This window comes from Silurus meridionalis, chromosome 3, assembly GCF_014805685.1.
Source record: "Silurus meridionalis isolate SWU-2019-XX chromosome 3, ASM1480568v1, whole genome shotgun sequence".
NCBI classification, from domain to species: Eukaryota; Metazoa; Chordata; class Actinopteri; order Siluriformes; family Siluridae; genus Silurus; species Silurus meridionalis.
Window position 1 is genome coordinate 15,224,478 of NC_060886.1, and position 21,023 is coordinate 15,245,500.

A 21,023-nucleotide genomic window follows, 5' to 3' on the forward strand; every position below is an offset into this window, starting at 1 on the left:
TTTCTGTTTTTCTTGTTGTTTTATGTGTTTGTGTAAGTTGGTGGTATTGCCACAGTAGCGAATAGACTTTCTATGAACATCGCAGTTATCAATTTTTCATTTACTGCAGTAAAATAACTTTACAGAGCGCTCCTGTTTTTTTCTGCCATCTCTCATTCAGGGTAGCCAAACGTGCATGCTCTTGGTTCTGCTCAATCACGTAATTACAGGACAACTAAACGTAGCAGATCAGGGTAGAAGCAACGTGCACGTACGAGTCAAGATATGAAAGGATCAGCTTCTTCAGAGACATGTCTACTCTTTGATGAACAGGAGCAATGTACTTAAGCATAGATTGGAGAATATTAAACCAAAGTATTGATCGATCCGTTATAAATAGCTATATTGGGATTAATACGCCCACCCCTAGTTTCTTTCATCAAGATGGCATTCTTTCGCTCACTTCCTATGAATATGAACACTTGTATCTTTGACTCATGTAAATTGTTCTTCTATCTTTATGCATTATGCATTATCCCCTCTGATCTCCCTACAGGTTCTTTTACTGTTGATAAACTCGCTGAAATTTTGGACAGCTTTCACTTATCCAACTGTGACAGAACAACCCATACTCGCAATGCAGGCCCAACCATTCACAAATATATGAAATATAATATCCCTAACTGAGGATGATGTGGTGATGCTTATGACCACTAATGAAGATCGAATTGTTTCAGTAAACACCACAAATCTATCATGTGAATCCTATGATTAATATACTTTACACAGAAGAAAGTCTTTCTGACATCTGACATTTCCAGCCATATGTGATTCTACACCAAGCTGTTGTCACAAAGTTGGAGGTACACAATAAAATAGGATGTCTTTGGATAAAGTAGCATGAAATTTTTCCAATACTTGAATTAAGAGACCTAAAACCTGATCTTGAGTGGCCTGCTATAGAGCTCTGACCTCAACCTTATTAAACACCTTTGGGATGAATTTGAAACCCCTGGCCTCATCACCCTACTTCACTATTTGACTTTACAAACGTCTTTGTGGCTGAAAGAGCACAAATCTCCCCAACCACACTATATAATCAAATGGAACATCTTCCCAGAAGAGTGGAGGTTATTATAACAGCTAATTCTGATTTAATGTGGCCTAGGATGTTCAAAAAGCACATACAATCTTATCTCCACAAACTTATATAGTGTATCTCTATTAATTATGTTTTCCCAAGTCTGCTTGTGACAGCTCTCTGCTTATGAAATGCATGCATTATACAAACACAGCTCTTGGGTCCCCTGGTGGTCTAGTGGTTAAGATGCAGCGCTCCCACCGCTGCGACCCGGGTTCGATTCCCAGTCAGGGAACCATCCCCAGCCACTCTCAGTGCCGGTCCCAAGCCCGGATAAATTGGGGAGGGTTGCGTTAGGAAGGGCATCCAGCGTAAAAACGTGCCAAATCAAACGTGCGGAGGATCCGCTGTGGCAACCCCTAACGGGAGAAGCCGAAAGAAAGTTTTATACAAACACAGCTCTCCTTATAGTCGCTGAGGCTTTATACAAACCCAGAGGGAATTTTATATCTACTTTTCTCATCTTCCTTGACCAGTTTTTGTAAATCCCCAGTTCCTTGTTTCCAGATCTTGCCAACTTTTGCATCAGAAATTATGCTCTAACTTTGCTCTCATCATACCTATAGAATTGATCCTACCACCTACCACCTCAAACACAGCCTTACTACCAGAGACACCCAGGGAACAGTACTACCATGGTCTATGCTTGTTCTTTTTGTATATTTTGAAATCACTGACTTAGTGATCAGGTTTCTCTCTTCTTCTCTGTCGAATTTTCTTTCATCGTCTTTTAGATCATAACAGACAGCCTTTCTGACATCTAATCATGGAGGAAGACCTATCATCTGAAACTCAGCCTTGCCAAAATGAACTGCTATACTAACCTGAGAAAAATTCTTCCATGCTGGAGCTGACCATCAGCATTGATGACCTCACAGCCCATCTAGCACATACAGCTGAAACAATATTTGTTTGAACTTAGAGGATGGACTGTAAGACCAATTTTGTAGAAGTATGAAAGTTTTTTCTGACTACAAAATATCTCAGGCTTACAATATAAGACCTATTTTTTTCCAGACATGACCACTGCTTGCTGGTTTCTCATCACATGCAGTATCTCTTTTACGGAGCATTCAGTATACCTCACTGTGGCAGTGGTTCGCGAGTGGAGGGCGGAGTCAGGAGAAACGAGCAGTAAGACTACACCTGTAGCTGATAAGACTAATCAGTTCGCTCTTTCAGTTCAGTGACGCCAATAAAAAGGAGAAAGACACCAGCTTCAAGGGAGATAGACACACCAAGCAGAGGAGAGGTAAAGGGTCTCTAAATGTTGACTGAGCAATTATTGTTTCCTAGGTGGAATAGATGGGTACATGTCATCACACTTCAAAACTTCAGGTCTTCAATTTCAGTGTATTAGGCATGTTTCTATCTAAACAGAAAATCTTACTGGTTCAAATTATAATCAAAAGTTTTACAAAAGTTTAGAATATAGTACCTAGGGTAATAGGTTATCACCTATTTTATAGATTTTTTGTTTATGCACTTGGGTTGAATTAGCTTTTTTGTAACCACCTACATCTTTCTAGCTCTTGCATAAAAGGACTGAGTACTTGCTAGTGTTCTATGTGCATTGTAATGCTTAGGTACTTTGTGCCTCTTAAGATGAGCATGTTAAATGACTAAATGCCAATACAAATCCATATGCCAGTAAGTGTTTACTATATAAAGATGTCATGTACTCTCTAAGCATTGCCTTTAAATAAAGTGTTGGATTTTACACACCTGACTTGAAAACAGCTCATAAACTCGGAGATTTAGAAACTGTTAAGGGTCAGAAACTAACAACAAACATACCTCTATAAGTTATTACCAACAGGGTATCATGTAAGATGTAAGATCATCAGACTGCTACATTGACTCAGGACAACAGTTCGCTTCTGATCATCATCACTGTACCCCGCAACATCATATATCTGCTATAAATGGACATTCAGTGCAACCCAGATAAGGATGGGTTCCCTCTTGAGTCTGGTTCCTCTCAAGGTTTCTTCCTTATGCCATCTCGGGGAGTTTTTCCTTGCCGCAGTCACCACCGGCTTGCTCATCAGGGACAAACTTACACTTATAAAGAACATATTTACTTTTAATCACCACATTATCTGTTTAAAGCTGCTTTGAGACAATGTTAATTGTTGAAAGTGCTATACAAATAAAAATTAATTGAATTAAATTTAAGACCCACAGTGTTAAAATCTCACCACGATGTGTCTACTACATTTGTTCCGGCACCAAACATACTAAGATACCATTGTTAGGATCCATTCCACAAGCAATAGCATTGGTCTTATAGTGGTAATTTCCTATTACTTAAAATGGTTATTAGGGACTAAAGAACTATGCAGCAAATGATCTACCGTCTCTAATTACACACCTACAGTATGTAGGTGTAACTTATACCTGCAGCACTGGTTCAACACACAACAGGACAATATGCAGATAATTAATTTAAACATATCTACAAGATGGTCATGCATTGCTTATATATTATGTTATGTATAAACATACATTGTTCTCTATGTAATGTGCAGTAGTGAAAGGCAGAATGCAAGTTCAAATATAAGGGAAAGACAAAAAATCTTTACCAATGTCTGTAGCATAGGTCAGGCTGCATCAAACAAGGATAATCCATAATACGAAAAGACAAGCCAGGTCAAATCCAGGAATCTAAGAAGAAGGTCTTTGCATTGGCCAGACAGAAAACCACAATAAGATAAAAGAGGTATAAGTAGAGAACTATAAAGATGGCTTTAACCCAGCCTTATTGTTGCACAAGCCAGTGCACTACTAGTGCTGGTCCCCACCCCAGATAAATGGGAAGAGTTGCGCATCCAGCGTAAAATATGTGCCAAATCAAATATTTCATACCAGATCGGTCAAGACCCATTTTACCAACGACCACCACAGGTATCATTAGCCAACAGGGTACCGGTGGAAATTAGGCTACTGTTGGCGGAGGAGGAGGAGTAGGAGAGGAAAAAGACGTCAGAGACAGCAGGAAAAGGAGAAGTGTAGAAGAGTGGCGGTTCGGGTTGTGCACTTTAAATGTTGGCACTATGACTGGTAAAGAGAGAGATGTAGCTGATATGATGGAGAGGAGAAAGGTAGATAGGTTGTGTATTCAGGAGACCAAGTGGAAAGGGAATAAGGCCAGGAACATTGAAGGTAAGTTTGGGTAGTAGGGGTAATCCTGAAGGAAGAGTACAGTAAGAGTGTAGTGGAGGTGAAGAGAGTTTCTGATAGGGTGATGAATGTGAAGCTGGAATGCGAAGGGATGATGATAAATGTCATCAGTGCCTTCCATCCACAAGTGGGATGTGAGATGGAGGAAAAGAGAAAATTCTGGAGTAAGTTAGATTAAGTGGAGGAGAGTGTACATAAGAAAAAGAGATTGATGATTTGGGCAGACTTTAATGGGCATGTTGGTGAAGGGAACAGAGGTGATGGGGAGGTGATGGGTAGGTATGGCCTTAAGGAGAGGAAAGTAGAAGGGCAGGTGGTGGTAGATTTTGCTAAAAGGATGGAAAATGGAGTGGTAAACATTAATTTTTTAGAAGGATGATCATAGGGTGATGTATAAAAGTTGAGGAAGTTGGACACAGGTGGACAATGTTCTATGTAGGAGATGCATCCTGAAGGAATTGGAGACTGTAAGGTGTTGGCAGGGGACAGTGAAGCTAGACAGCATCGTATGGTGGTCTGTATAATGGCCTTGGAGGTAAAGAAGAAGAGGAGGAAAGTGAAGGAGAAAGACTGCAGTGTGAGATTATTTGTGATAAGAGTAGGGAGCAGGTTGAGAAGAGCCTGGAGAAGTGGAGGTACATGCTGGAGAGAAGGGGAATGAAAGTCAGTAGGAGTAAGACAGAGTACATGTGTGTGAATAAGAGGGAGTGGAGTGGTGCAGTTGCATGGAAAAGAGGTGGAGAAGGTGGAGGAGTTTAGGTACCTGGGGTCAACAGTGCAATGTAATGGAGAGTGTGTTAGAGAAGTGAGAAAAAGCATGCAGGCAGGGTGGAGTGGGTGGAGAAGAGTAGCAGGAGTGATCTGTGATAGAAGAGTATCTGTAAGAGTGAAAGGGAAAGTTTATAGGACTGTGGTGAGACCTGCATTGTTGTATGGTTTAGAGACAGTGGCATTGAATAATAGACAGGAAGCAGGTTTCAGAGCTGAAGATGTGGATTTTCATTGGGAGTGACGAGAATGGACAGGATTAAAAACAAGTTTATTAGAGAGACAGCGCATGTAGGTCATATTGGGGACAAAATGAGAGAGGCCCGATTGAGATGTTTTGGATATGTGCAGACGAGGCATATTGGGGTATATGGGTAAGAGAATGCTGAGGATGGAGCCACCAGGAAGGAAGAAAAGGAGAAGGCCAAGGAGATAGTTTATGGATGTGGTGGGGGAAGACAAGCAGGTTGTTGGTTTGAAAGAGTCAGGTGTAGAGTAGTATGGAGAAGAAGTAGAGAACTATCAAGAAATCATGAAGTTCTCGCACGTCTTGGAGCCACACACCAAGCAGGGGAATGTGATAGTTGTGACACTATAGATTTGTCATTATATCAGTATATACACACCTAACACTACAATAATATAACTGCTTACCTTATTAAACTTTGTATAGTCGCTGCTGTTTGGCAAGTTTTGGGGGATCACATTCCATGTGATGTGTTTTCTTATAAATGAAGAAATCTAAAAATATTCTAGCCTGTTGACTATGCAACATATTTTTACTGGCTAGCCAAAGCCAAAGACAGAGCTTTGGTTAAACACACTGTAATAGACTGAGTATCTCACACAACCCTGTGGTGTTGTTTCTGAAAGACCAGGTGCATGTTTTCACTGACTAGTCACTCAGTATGTACTTGTGACCAGGTGTGTAATGTTGAACATAATGACACAAGCTGCATCTCACTTTTTCTGTTCCTCGTGTATTTCCCTTCTTTCCAAGCGCTATTACTGCACTTAAGTTAGGCTTCAAAATGGTGATTAAAGCACTCTGGCACACTTGTCTCTCTGTCTTTATTGATGCTTGTAAACAACAGAAAGTATGTTTTAGCTGTGGTAATGATAATATCTGTAATTACCCAGTCATATTTAATTGAAAAAGAAATGCACAGAACATCACACTGTCTAAAACATAAATTACATTTAATTAGTTAAATTTGGAAAGACAGAGACGCAGATAACACATTCACATGGACACACCCACACAAATACTAACACACACAGTAGTGTGAGTGGAGTGAATGTGTGGTGTGTAGGGATTTTCTGAGGGCACAGGCCTTGCACCTGTAAGTGGTTAACTCTATTCCAGCTGGCTCTGTAAGTGAATGGAGCCAGGCTTCTCTCTCACACGCTTTCTCTCACTCTCTCTTTCTCTATCTTACTCTCCCTTTTTCTCTCTCTCAGTTTCTCTTTTTTTTTTCACTGCACAGTTTCCCCAGAGACACAGCATTCTACCACACAAGCAAGAATAAGTGGTTGCGACAGCTTTACCTGACTTCTCACTCACTTCTATCCCCCTTTCCCATCTATCCTTTTCTATTTCCATACATTGGTTTCACCTGAAGCAAGAAGTGCTACTGAGATCTCTTTCTTTACATCTCTTCTTAAAGGAGATGTACTTGTAACCCAACCCCATGAAGATATACGCATTCAAAAAATTTATCACAAATACATAGAAAGATAAGATGCTAAAGACCTTTCAGAGTGACCCTAAGAATCATTTTCCTGCCATTTAATGCGAACATACATATATTACATAAGTACAATGTATTGATTTCTTTCAGGCTGTTTGAGTTTTAAAAGAATGTTAAGACGACAAAAATGGATTTTTTAATGGTAAATAAAAGTCATATTTATGAACAATTCTTATGAATAGAGACAAGAGAATTGACTACAAAGTTCATCTCCTGTAGGTACCAACTCTGGTGCTGGAGGGGGTTAAGATTTCATTATGGTGAAATTGAATCAAACTCTCTGTTGAGTCGAATTTATTATCAGACTGGAATTGACTAGACACAGGCTGACCTGCCTGAATAAAGGAGATATGAACATGCTGAATCCGAGACTTCTAGGAGGACAATGACAGGCCTGAACACTGGCGAAACTGCAGATGGGGCTTGGAAATAGGTCTTATCAGCTCCAACTCAGTGCCTGGGAGATGGTAAGTATCTTGCCACTTCGTACTGAAGCCTAAACAGGTCTAAATTCACGGAAGGCTGTCTCACTTGCATTAAATGGCCTTAAGCACACCACATAATATAGGTACTGGCCACCCAGACCAGACAGAAACGTGGTTAACTGACTGCATATGCATCTTTAGAAAAACATAGATTTTTTTTTTCTAGTGTATTATTTGTTTTCTCTCATTTCACTCAAGAGATAAATTCAGTACTGAAAGCTATAATTATTAGATCATGAAGGCCACACAAACTGTGTCATATGTTGAGCAAACAGATTTCTAAAGAAATCCCTCTTATAGGTAATGTTTGTTTTTGTGTCACATTGGATTTCAGTTTCGAATGGGTTTACATGGGTAATAAGGGCCATGCTGAAATTGGTAGTTATTTTCTGTCACTGCTGTCAGAGTCGTGCTGTGTTAATTAATTGGGAGGACATCAGGAGTGATGACATGAGCTGAAAACCGCCTTTCTGTGTCCGACAGAACAAATAAAAGAAAAAAAGATAAATAAAAACACTATTCTGTACCAGTCTAATTATCTCATGATGAAGTTTTCCTGCAACTACCGAGTCAAGATGAATTTAAGTAGTCATTCTGGTTTCTCTTTCTGTTTCACGACTGAAGGACAACGAACATAGAACGCTTCAACAAATATGGTCAAGTTTTGCTGCTTGAAAATGCCCTGCCTGTCTTATCTGAGCTAACATGCTGTATATTGGTCAGCAGGGATATTAGAAGATCCTCCATCATCTGCACCATCAGAAGGAAAACATTTCAGTGATGTTTATGTAAAACTGCCGAAGCTTGAAGCTTCTACCCCCTGGCTTTTATCAGCAAGTTCTCTATATGGTATGTGCAAATCTATGTGCTATTGAAAAGCACTTTTCCAAACACAGTGGGGATAGAGTGACTTAAGCTGTCAGCTCAGTAGACATACAGTTGGTGTCTTACACCGAGGCTGATAGTGTCATTTTGCCTGCATCAGAACCACAATGCTATTTGTCAACCTCTCACGTCCAAAACCAACAGTGAGCGATTCTTTCAGACTCGCCAGTCCTGTCTAAGTGACAAACACAAGTGCATCCATCTCCAGTCTTTTTTCTCTTATACCCCTTTGACACACTGTCATTTCAGGCTTCCTTAATACTGTTACCTATCAATACATTTTACAATCCTCCTTCTCAGTCTTAAAATTGTTCTTAAAATTCCCAAACCATGCAATTAATAATAAATAACTTAATCTGTTTATATTGTTGCTCTATGATGTATGTAGTGTACATCTTTGGAAAGAGATGGGTGGGAATCAGCATGTTGGCACTCCCCACAGATCTGTCACCATGTCACACACTCCTCAGGGCCATGTACTGTGACATTGTCACTAAATATTAATGAGGCACTCCATCAGCCTCAGGAGGTCTCCATCACTAGACATGGCATAATCACTGTATTCAAAATAGCCATCTTCCTGACAAAACATGGGCAGATAATGATGCTGACTGAATGTGTCCTCTTTTGCTCTATGATTTATGACAAAGTCACAGAATTCCTTGCTGACACAGGGTGATTTATGGTGCAGAGGCTCATAAGAGTTTAAGGGATATACTGCCAATCATTCTGGACACTGATTGGATGGACCAAAGGCAGGGCCTGCGGTGTATGCTCAAGTAGTTTCACATGTTTGTTTGTTCCTTTCCTGATTGCTGTATTGTGACGTAAGCGCAGACAAGAGATTAGTCAACAGAAGACAGCCTACAACCGTCAATCATTTTGTCAGGTAATCAGAATTACTCTCAAACCTACACTTTCCTCAAATGCTTCTTTTCAATTTTTAACTGCCATAGCCTTCACACAGTATTTATTTTCTGAACATATATTTGCATATATACATTACATGCAGAATATATATTTGAAAATGTATCTGCATTTGTCAGTTTGCAAAGTTGCCACTATTTGCACTTCTCTTAGAAGATAAACTGCATTTTATTGCTGTGTACCTGTACTATGCAATGACAGTAAAGTTGCCTTTATCTATTTCTATCTATTTGATGAAAACTAAGAAAATCAGCTAAAAGAACAATACATTGCAAGCTAATCCTACTGACTACAACTTTTGTCTAGCTACAAATCTGTTATCTTGTAGTTACTATGTTACTATATTTACTATAGTTCTCTAAAGCCTGGGCTACACTAAAAGACAATTAGTTAATTTTGACACTAATATGTCCCCTTTTACAATCACAAAATGTGAACAAATTTGACACAATTCTTACATGATTATAGTTTCAGATCCTCTCATAATGTGAACAATTCAACCACCATTCTCTTATCTGCTCACATTGCAGTTGTTCTGAGTGAAAATCCTGAATCTTAAATGTTTAATAGGATTTAACATCTAGGTGTTTGTGTGTGTGTGTGTGTGTGTGTGTGTGTGTGTGTGTGTGTGTGTGTGTGTGTGTGTGTGTGTGTTTCTAGAGGGGTTGGGAAAGGATTTAAGGGAAGAAGGGGTGCACTGTCTCAGGTGAAAATGCAATAATGATGTAATGTGTGAAATATGGATAACCAATACCAGTGTACCACCAAGCTTACTTTGATCTGAAGTCACGTTTCTTCCTAAAAAATACTGCAGGATCTGAGCCTCCAAGAATTGCAATCAGCGGTTGGGATTTATGAGTGCAATCTAAAAGTCTAGTAATTCTTTTAGGTAATCCTTTTTGGAGGTGGTGGGGGTGTTACTCTACTTGAGTAACAAAGTTTTCTTTGTTCATTTATCCCCTGGAACTGCTTTAGTTCAGTCAGGGTCCTGGTGGATCTATGGAAATCAGTGTCCAAGGTGGAGAATTCTTCTACGTTTAGGCACTCATTCACACATATAGGCAGTTTATCTTATAGTGATGTCCATTTTTAAATGGCATGTTTAAATAAAATTGAGAATCTGGAGGAAACCCTTGTAGACTTGGGGAGAATATGCTAAACTCTTAACAGTCAACAATCTGTTCTCAGTATTGATTAGATTAGATTAGATTCAACTTTATTGTCATTGTGCAGGGTACATGTACAAAGCCAATGAAATGCAGTCAGAGTCTGGAGTTGTGAGGAGGCAATTCTACATACTCACTGCACCACAATACTTTCTACTGTCCAAAATTACATTACACTCATATTTTTAATGTGTTTGAATTAAATTATTCCTCTGCATTTTAAGTCAGGATATATAGATTAAAAACCTAGTCTAGCTGAAGTGATGAAAGGCAAAACATATGGCAGTTTTGTATGCAGCAGTATTTATGCAATTGAATTATAAGCTATACTACTTACATATATACTACCCAGCCCACTAATAAAAATGTTTATTTAACTATTCTGTGGTTAAAAATACATATTTGTTGTCTGATCATTAATAAAAAATTATGAGCCTACGGCCAAGACTGCAGTGACATATGACTTTGTACCTCTGGTGAAAACTTTGATAATCTTTATCTTTATTATCTTTTTATAGAACACTCATGACACATTTTTTGGAACAGTACTGGATAGTAACACAAGAGCAAGTAATAATAAAAAAGGAATACAATATGCTATCTTTGGGGCATAATTACCCTGTGCATTTTGTGTGCTTTGGGAGTGACCTCTGCCAAATGAAAAACACAAACTCATCATCAGTGGTTTATTGACTCGGAGCTGCAGGGCCTTGGCCCCTCTCCATCAGGGAGCCCAGTCTTTGATCTCAATATCTCTACCAAATATATACACTATGAAAAATCACATTAAACTGCAAGACATAGAACAGCAGCACAAGAGACCAAAGAGGCACATCTTTTCAGTCTGACCATCTTCTGCTGCTTATTGCATTAAAGATGGTAGACAGCGGATAGGGAAATACTGTGATGTTAAGTTGAAGGTGCATTGTCTCAGTTTGTATTGGACCTAACAGTCATACTGGTTTGAGTAGGCGTTATATCCTATCACTCCTTGTAATTGGATGTAATGTGATCGTGCCCTCATCTCTAAAGATGTTGGAGTGCATGCTGGTAAAAAGCATGTCTGTTATTTCAGTGTGCTTTTTAAAGATTTTTGTCAAATGTACACAGTGCTACAGTGCTTTGAATTAACTAGGCAGAGAAAATACGAAGAAATAAACAAACAAAGAGGAATTCTCCACTCTTCATGATTAATGATCAAAAAATATCTTTCTGAATTTGTTTGGTTGAGAAGTGGGAATTAGATGTCCCAGAAAATCTAAGTGAGGAATTAAAGAGTCTGGTTATAAAGGCATTACTCTTGACAATCGGCTTGTTTGTGCATCTCCTACAATGCATTGGATTTTTCTGAATATTTAATTGTAAGAAAATGTTTAAACACCATGGCACAGGTTATATCATTTGAATTTGATATTCAGCTGCTTTAAAAGTATTCCAAATGTACAGAAGTGTAACAAAGGAAAAAATGTGAGACTGCTTTGCTGTTGGGTCATTCTGTTTTCGATGGTTTGTGCCCACTTGTCTCCTTAGAGAAAAGAGTCACTGCAAATCAATACATAGAGCTGAATTCAGAGCTCGTAAGTTCAGATTGTGTGTGTGTGTGTGTGTGTGTGTGTGTGTGTGTGTGTGTGTGTGTGTGTGTGTGTGTGAGGTGGGTGGGGGTGGGTGTGTGTGTGTGTTTGTGTGTGTATGTGTGTGTCCATGATTTTGTATGACTGTCAGCTAGTGTGTGATATTTAATTTGTATGTATATGGCCATAAGCAGATTTTGCCCTTGTTAAGTTCTAATCAGCAACTAACTTTGTTGTTTTATAATCATGGAGTGTATGATTTGATTAAGGAACAATTTGCATAAAATGGCAACCTTCACACTAAGTATGTATTGTTTAAGTACTTGTGTTGTGCATTTTTTTAGGGAAGCTTGGCATCTGTATGCTTTAGTACATGGTCACACTTAGGCATTACACTACTGCCTGCCTAATTACTGTTTTCAGTCACATACCACCTAGAACACTAATACTTAAAAGGGATTTAGTGTATTTTAGCCAGATTGTCTACTTGAATTAATTGCAGTTGAATAACTGACTTCAGGAAATCAACATTTCTTATTGATTTATTGCAACCAGTGTTTTATTTAGTTCAACAATGCTGGCAACTCAGCTTCAAACATATGTACATTATGGATTTGCAAAGAAAATAATTTTGCATTATGAATTTTGCACTATGCAATCTTTACAATGAATATGCAAAAAATACGGATTTTTTTCTTTCAAATGATCATGTGCACAGGCTCACTCAGTTTGGGGAAAAAACAGATTCTGAGTTTTGGTTAATTTAAAACCATGCTTTTAAAATAATCAAAATATAGTTTTTGTTGTGCTTAAGGGAATATGTTAAATACATTCCACTGTACTAGCAAGAAACCATAATGACATTCAAATATTTATTAAAAAAAAAAAAAAACAATAAACTCACAGTGATCTTTTTAAAGATTGTACTAAATGTACTGTATAAGGCTTTTTTTATTCTTATGATCTCAGGGTTTTAAGCATTCCATACATGTAAACATGTATGGAAGAGAACTTCTGAAGAATTATATGGTCTATTTTATATATTTTTTAAAAAGCACGAACAAATTTACTAAAAAATAAAAGATTGATTCCTCTGTATTTGTGATTTATGTTCTTAATGTATGGTATATTTCTTTAGAACTTAGAAATGATTGCTTTTGCTTCTGTGTTCCAACAGCATGAAATTCATTCATTGTACAAGTATACCAAGTTATGTGGCAAACGACTACACAGAGATGGCAGGCATGTCAATGCTACCAAGAGCAGATTTGTCTAAGTGTTGTCTGGATTTATTATCTCACATTAAGGAGGAAAATGTACTGTATATCAAATAAAACTATACCTTGAATAAATTCTTTGTTTGATTCTACAAAATACAGTGTGTAGCTTGGAATCATAAATACCCAATGCAACATAAGACTCTGGTGCGTTTGAAATAACTTAATGCATAACAACCATGTGACATCATTATAAAACATGACCCTCACTGTTTTGCCCATTATTGATAAACTGCTTGTGTGTGATTGTTAGCTAACTGTTTAGCTTCTTCAATGTGACAGAGCTGCAAGGAGGGTACAGTATACTTACAATTCTTCAAACAACCTGAGAGATATATATAAATAATATATGCAATATGTGAAAGCAGAATATAGTACAGACCACTGGAGAACACCATTTGTAATTTCTGCTGTTTCGTGCCATCGACTTCTAAGTGAATTGATTAAATCCTACAGTAAAACCTTTTCAGCAGCACTGAGTGGGTTGAATGCCTGTGATAAATTGTTTTAAAAATGAAAAGTGCAGCACAGTGCCATTGTAAAGTATAAAGCTGTGAATTTTTAAAAATCTAGTTGAAGGTTGGTTGGTAATTGTATAGGTCATTTGTATTTGTGTCGCGACAGGACCTACAGTATGCAGTATTTCTGACTGAGACTAAAAATTAATGAGAAAAAAGGAATATATCTGCATATAATATTAGTTCTTTTAAAACTACTACAGCAAGTTAGGGAATGTCTTAAGGAGATTTACTACATCTATTAAACCTTACACACACCAGACACAACATAGATATCGTGTCTAGATAGTAGAGTCATAGAGCATGATACACTGCAAGATTTAGTGCTAATTCCTAGGAATTAATTTGCATCAAATTTAAATCTGTGTAAATATATAAATATATGTGTGTAAGATAGATAGTAATTAAACCACAGTCCCATAATAAGCATTAGTCAGTGTCAGTGTTGTGGGCAATATTGGCATCAACATCCAAGAAGTCAAAATCTTTACTCTGTATGAGAGATAGTTAGCATTATTTAAGTCACACTTTTTTCAGCTAGTAAGATTTTTTCATGTAATATTATTGACATTGTGTACTTTTTTATTATTTAATTTATCAGGGAAGATTTTTGTTGCCTTTGTTGTCTGAACTCTAGCAGTTTAAGCATGCTTAGATAAGCGTAGTAAAACCACAGTTTGGCTGGCTGCGGCTATGATGACTAGTGATCCCTATCTGTTTAATTAGATTATTTGGCTAACAGACATGGAGGCTATCAAAAAGGCATAGTCTCATAAGAATATTGAACAATTAATTAGTTTAATTACTAATAAGTTCCACTGATGACACACAGGAATGTTGTCAGAGATAACCCGTGACCCAGAAACACTACTTGTGTGTTTGTGTGGGTGTGTTTGTGTCTGTGTGTGTGTGTGTGTGTGTGTGTGTGTGTGTGTGTGTGTGTGTCCATGGTTTTGTGCAGCTGTGTGCTGTATTATATATCATTTGTATATATATTTATATATAACCCATGACCCAGAAGCATTACTCATGTGTCTTTATCTATGTGCAGGTTTTATATATTAATTGGCATACATGTTCCTGATGTTTTAACATTGTGGGGACATCTGTCTTGTCCAAGTGAGAAAAGCATTATTTTTTTTTTTTTTCATGTCAGTGGAAGGTCCTCTCCTGGACAAATGTGTGTGTCATCTCATGTGAGCATATACAATTTAAAAGATGTCTTAGTGTAGCTAAAGGTTAATGTGTCCCTTTTTCCCATTATAGATTTTTCATATTGTTTTTAATTAATCCAGTTTGGAAAAAAATAATATAGTTCTATGTCTTTATTAGCCTTTACTCATTCAGGTTTATACCAACATCTCATTGATTAATGCATGGTTTTAAAATATGCATTAAAAAAAATATAGAAATTTGTAGGTTTGTTTATCGCATGCATTGGATTTATTTTATGTATATATTCCTGCTAATCAGCTGGACAAAATTTTTGTATTTAATTATTTCATTAAAATAATAATTAAAATCAGTGCAATATATGAAAAATACCCCGTAACTCTATGTTCAGTTCAATTCAATTTATGTTGCATAGTGCTTTTAACAATGGACATTGTCTCAAAGCTATACAGAGATGAAGCGTATATACAAAAATATATAAGTTTGATCCTTAAAATTGTAAGTTTGTGAGTGGCACCTAATGTTCATTTATTACAGTTCCATTACTGTATTTGTATGTGCACTTGAAGAACATGTAAAACATGTGGTAACACTGATAACGTCTTTGATATAACAGCTCCTGTTCTCAGTCCTGCCTGAGGATGGCTATGCATCAAATGACTTAGGGTGATGTTCAGCATTAAGAGAGTAAAATAAATAGGTACATGTAGAGTATTGCTTATTGTAAATATAAATTTGTTGCTTTGGGCAGCAGCACTAATGTATACCCTCAGACATGTCTCTAACCAGATGACTGCTTCTTGCTTGACGGTGCTGTAATTAATCATTTTGTCAAATGCTATTGATTGCCAAGCCTAGCAGTCATTGTGTGTGTGAGTGTGTGTGCACTCTCATTTATATCTTCATATATGTAAGAAAATATGTGTATGGCATGCAGAAATATTTGTCTAGTTCAGCCTTTGCCCTAGTGCAAAGGAGATGAGTAATTTTCTGATGAAAGAGCTAGCTGACCTGAAACTTGAAATTTTCTCTCTATTTAATTTCCCGAAGCTAAAAGACTTAAATTTCCATTGCACGCTGTCTTATACATTAATAACTTAAGCCCACACCTGAGCAGCCCACACTTTTTAATGAGTGGTACTATGTTCCTTAACAAACACCCCACCCCTATACACACACCCACACACCCTCATACCATCTCTCTCTCTCTCTCTCTCTCTCTCTCTCTCTCTCTCTCTGAATCATGAATCATCTAGATTAATTCAAGATGATGCCACCAGGCACAGCAGACCACCACTCATTTGTTCTCTTTAAATCTTGACAAAAAAAAGATCCTTAAATCCATTGACAAATAGTGATGCAAGAAACACACAGGAATAAAAAAGAAGAAAGATTAAAGCTTTATCACTTCAACACCTTCTAAATTTTTTCTGCTCTACTTATGTCACCGAGTTCTTCATCGTACTCCTTATCTGTTGCTTCTCATCTCTGGTTCATATATAGTTTTTACATGCAGCAAGTGGTTTGGTGTTTTTTCTCATAGGATCTCAGCTCTCTGTTTTGTCTGTGTGATGAATTTGTCATGACCTCTTCTCTTATCTGTTTCTCTGATAGGTGTTCTACAGGTCTCCATCTCTCTGAAGAAGGTAGAACTGAGCGTCGGGGAGTCGAAGTTTTTCACATGCACAGGTCAGCCAGAGATCCTTCTGTTCATTAAAATGAATATGCAAATGTGAACCAGCAGGCAGGAGTTAGGGTTTGTTGTATTAGTAATTATAAAGGGTGCATTCTAATTATTTAGACAAACACTGAATATAAAAGAATGTGTGTAATTAGGTAATATTATATGTCACTTTTAAGACTTTGCTGGTAATCCTAATCATGTTAGGGTTACATTATTTGTTTTAATTTTTTTTTATTGGAGCATTTAGTCTAGGAAGTGGTAAATCAGTATGGATGACCACTGGTGGAAAAGGGGACTGAGGTAAGACAGTTTGTGTGTGTGTGTGTGTGTGTGTGTGTGTGTGTGTGTGTGTGTGTGTGTGTGTGTGTGTGTGTGTGTGTTCACTAAGCCGAGCTGCTGTGGGGCTTTTTGAGCTCCAGGCTCTCTAACCTCCCCTAACAGGGTGACGCATGCAGACCCGTGCCGGTCCTTCGCCAAGTGACAACTCATTAGTTTGCCTGGCTGGATGTCTGCAGCACTGTAGCTGCTCACATGCCCTTGAAACATGCATGTCAACCTCCTGAAGTGGAAACAGTTTTAGCTATAGGAGGGACATATAGAAAAGCAATGATGCAATTACAGGCTACAAATTAGTATAGGCTTATGTAATCTACATGTAATAGGTTTCCCTATTTTACATGTATGTTTAAAAGCATGTGAATAACTTTGTGATTAAAACAGGCATCATGAGTGCAGGCTGAACAAGCTCTCATGGCTCAGAGCTCAGCTTTATTACCTGAAACGTCTTGGATACGAGTTTGTAGAGTAATCGGTCATTCATGCCTTAATAAAGTATGCTGAGGAGGTTTTGTGTTGTCAAATTGAGTTTGGTGCAGCTCTAGCTTTTATTTAGAGTGATAAAAAATTCTCTTGCTTATACCCTGTGAGCTCAGTACACAGTACACACTGAGCATGATTATACATCACACTTGCATCCAAATAGAAGATTTAATACTACCATATTTTAACATGTTCTTTTTCTCTGCTTTCTATCACACTCTCCTGCATAGCTAAAGTCTCCATGGCACAGTGGAGTCTGCTTATTTTAGCAAGTTTTAATCAGCCTAATGCATAACAAATGATCAAATCAGAATATTACCCTATCAGACTTGTTTTTATATCTTTGTTTGTTTGAGTCTATTTCAGCAAATGTTTCTCACTGGTCCTGTGCGCACTAAAACATGTACAAAAATTGTTGTCTTGAGACAAAAAAAGGCAAAATGCAATACAGGCTTCTTTTATTAAGCTAATAATTCAACCTTGTAGCGCAAGTAGTAGCTGTGCTAGTTTATCAGTTTTTGAAAGTTTGTATACCCAATTTATAGAAACTTAGAGTGTAGAGTGCTGTTCTCTAGAGAGTCAATATAGAATTGTGAGATTTTTATCACACATCAAAGATCGCCCCACAATTCAGATTCCATTTCTGTAACTGTATAGCTGTCATTTTGGTAAGAAGAAAAATTCTGCAGACCTCTCTGTATGCCCCCTCCCTGTGCCATGATGAGTTCATTGAGTTTACTGTGGGCTTAGGTTGCCCCAAACCCATCTACCTCTCTCTCTTCCTGAACTGATACCCCCAGGTGGAAGTGCTGCCCCATACTGAGGCTTTTTATGACTTTCCAGTACAACAAGATTAATAGCACCTCAGAGCACCTCTCCTCATTATCTTCTGTGGAACATCATCTACTGGGTGGTTTGGATGTACACTGCTACCACACATTGTGCTGCCACTGACTTATGAACTCAGTTTAGAAAATGCACCTCCCCAGTGTTTTTGTCTCTTGTAGATCTAAACTGACAATGAAAACATAGAAGTCATTCATTGTTTTTTACCTTTGAACTGTAATTTTGGTAGATGGATTTGATTCATGTCAGCACTAGGATAGGAAGTCACATGACCAATAGGATGGGACAGAATTTTCCTAAGTATTTTGTACTGTGGGGTATGTGTGTGCAGTGATTGGAGAACCCATCAGCCTGGAGTGGTATAACCCTCAAGGTGAGCGCATGGTGCCATCCCCACGAGTCGCTCTGCACAATGAGGGAGTGCGCTCCAGACTCACCCTCTACAACGCCAACATAGAGGACGCAGGTATCTACCGCTGCCAAGCCACTGACTCACAAGGACAGACACGAGAGGCCACAGTGGTCCTGGAGATTTACCGTGAGTTCACACACACACAAGCACTCACATATTCAGCTTTCTCTGATAGAAGAAAGAATAATACTACACTAACACCTACGCCTATATAAATTCCTACATTTTAGCTAAATTAATAGTTATCTTCCAAAGCATGTTTGCTGCTAGACATGCAGAAATGCAGATGCCACTAACCCAATTCATATTCATACACACACACAGCTGATTTGAAAGATTTTTATTCAGTGCGATAATGAACACTGTTATTGCTTGGCAGAGAAAATGTGTCAGTTTGTTCAGGTAGTTTGGGTCATGCTAAAGAGAAACTTAATAAGAGACCAGGCTAAATCCTGGTTAAATCTTATGTGTGGGAGTACGGCAGGAGCTCTGTGACATGTCAGACTGGGCTTCAGTGGAAAAAAGATTTTTTTTATGCTGTCACATACGCTCTATGCATGCAGAGTGGCCTAGTGAGGTGCAAGACTTCCTAGTGAGAAAGCTTTCAGAATAGTTTGCCCACATTCCCTTCTAGTGACAACATAATAAAAGCATAAATAAATACCCATGCCAAGCGGATGCTAAATTTAATTGTATTGCTTTACTTGAACAATATGTGGCTTCACTAATGGCACTAATTGTAGATATCACAAATACAATAGACGTGTCAGCCACATTAGATGTTGTAATAAACATGTTGTAAAATTGAACATCTATTACTTAGGTACAGGCATGATTATTGAAGCATTTACAAAGCCTCTCTTTCCAACTGCACACATTTTTAGAAGCAAAGCTGGATGCCTATGATACATGTGATGCACAGCTCATGCCATTTTTTTCTTCCCTTATATGAAGTATGACTTTATATAAGGCTTGATTCAATATCTACAAACACCTTAACCCATAACCAGTATTACCCTTACTTTTGTTTTCTCTTCTTTTCTCTCTAAATGAACATGTTTTTGATGTTGGAGCATTATTACCACACATCTAGGACCGGTATTAATAAAGCTGATGAGACTAGTGGAGTTTTGGAAAGCAGGATTTCATTTAGCGGTGTTAGAACACATTCCTGCAGACTCCTGACAAACTCAGTTTTAAATCCTTCAGTTTCTGAGTCATTTCTCAGATGTCAGTCACTTTTAATTTTTTTTTCTTTCACCTTGCCACAATTTTATAGGTGGACTGTACTTGCAGGTCTCCTTGAATATGGGTCACGTTTGACTCCAGGCTGCCCTGAGAACATTTTATCCACTGATAAATGACAGCTTTACTCTCACAAATCTATTGCCAGAGGCAGTTCTTAGCATTTTGGAGGTCTAGGCTCCATTTTTACCATTTGGACCTACAACCTGATGCACATATATATTTTTATGACAGCAAGGATATTTGTTTCTACTTTGCTGGCATTTTAAACACTTTATGATAAGACCTGACATGTTTCATTACATGCACACTGTGGTAATTTCCCCCACTTACCATATACTTTAGGTTACTCTGTAGGTTTTCAGACTATACAAATAATCAAATGTTTAACTAAAACTACCTACATGTAGTTCACACCTCTAGGTTTTCCACATTGTTTCGCACTAGAAGCATCTGCAATGGTGTGTTTTAATAGCCTTTAAAAATGCGTTTTAACAAAAGCATCACTGACATGATAATAGATAAATGAGAAGCACAACACTTTTCAGTTACTTCAGTGAACATTCCAACAGAGGTGCTATATTCAGCTCCTCATTAGATCTAATATCAAGCAGTTAAATGTCTTATGTCAGAACTTCTCACATAACACCTTGAATAGTATCAACTGTAGGTCTAAATTCAAGTGTGCACAATTTAGCACTGAGACCTCACACGTTTTATTTAACTCTAAATACAAATCTATATATTTTTCCATGCAGCATTATGTGTCATCCTCTAGCCTATTATCTCAATTTCTGACCAAATCATTTTTCTTGGTGCTTGGATATTTTTGGTTGTCTATTCTAAAGCCAGATGTGACACACTCATACCACGATGACATCAATACCATGTCACTGACAGTAGTTAGCTCTAAGAATAATCTAACATCCAAATAATGCATTTTTTTAGAGATGGACCCTTTCCTTTAACAGAGGGGCTGACAAATAAAACATTGAATTGTGTATTTTCAAAGAACAAGTCCTGCATACGGTACCTGATAAAATATCTAGGCATGTGGCATCTAAATGTATTGTTGTATGTGTAATTAAATCTAAGGAGCAGCACATATTTCACCCTCTGTCAAATAAAGCAATGCAGTAAACATTGCCTTTTAAACAAAAAAAATATTTAAACCATAAGAAATATTACTACAT

The 21,023-nt window shown here is 37.8% G+C and overlaps 1 protein-coding gene across 2 annotated transcripts in view; it reads left to right on the forward strand.

Moving 5' to 3' along the window:
• Nucleotides 1–21,023, forward strand: part of ncam2 (neural cell adhesion molecule 2) — a 182,308-nt gene that overhangs the window by 118,487 nt on the left and 42,798 nt on the right. For both annotated transcript variants that reach the window (XM_046845810.1, XM_046845811.1), the window contains exons 2-3: nt 16,439–16,513; nt 18,505–18,711. In XM_046845810.1, the coding sequence (XP_046701766.1) occupies nt 16,439–16,513; nt 18,505–18,711 (282 nt within the window). The remainder of the gene's footprint in view (nt 1–16,438; nt 16,514–18,504; nt 18,712–21,023) is intronic.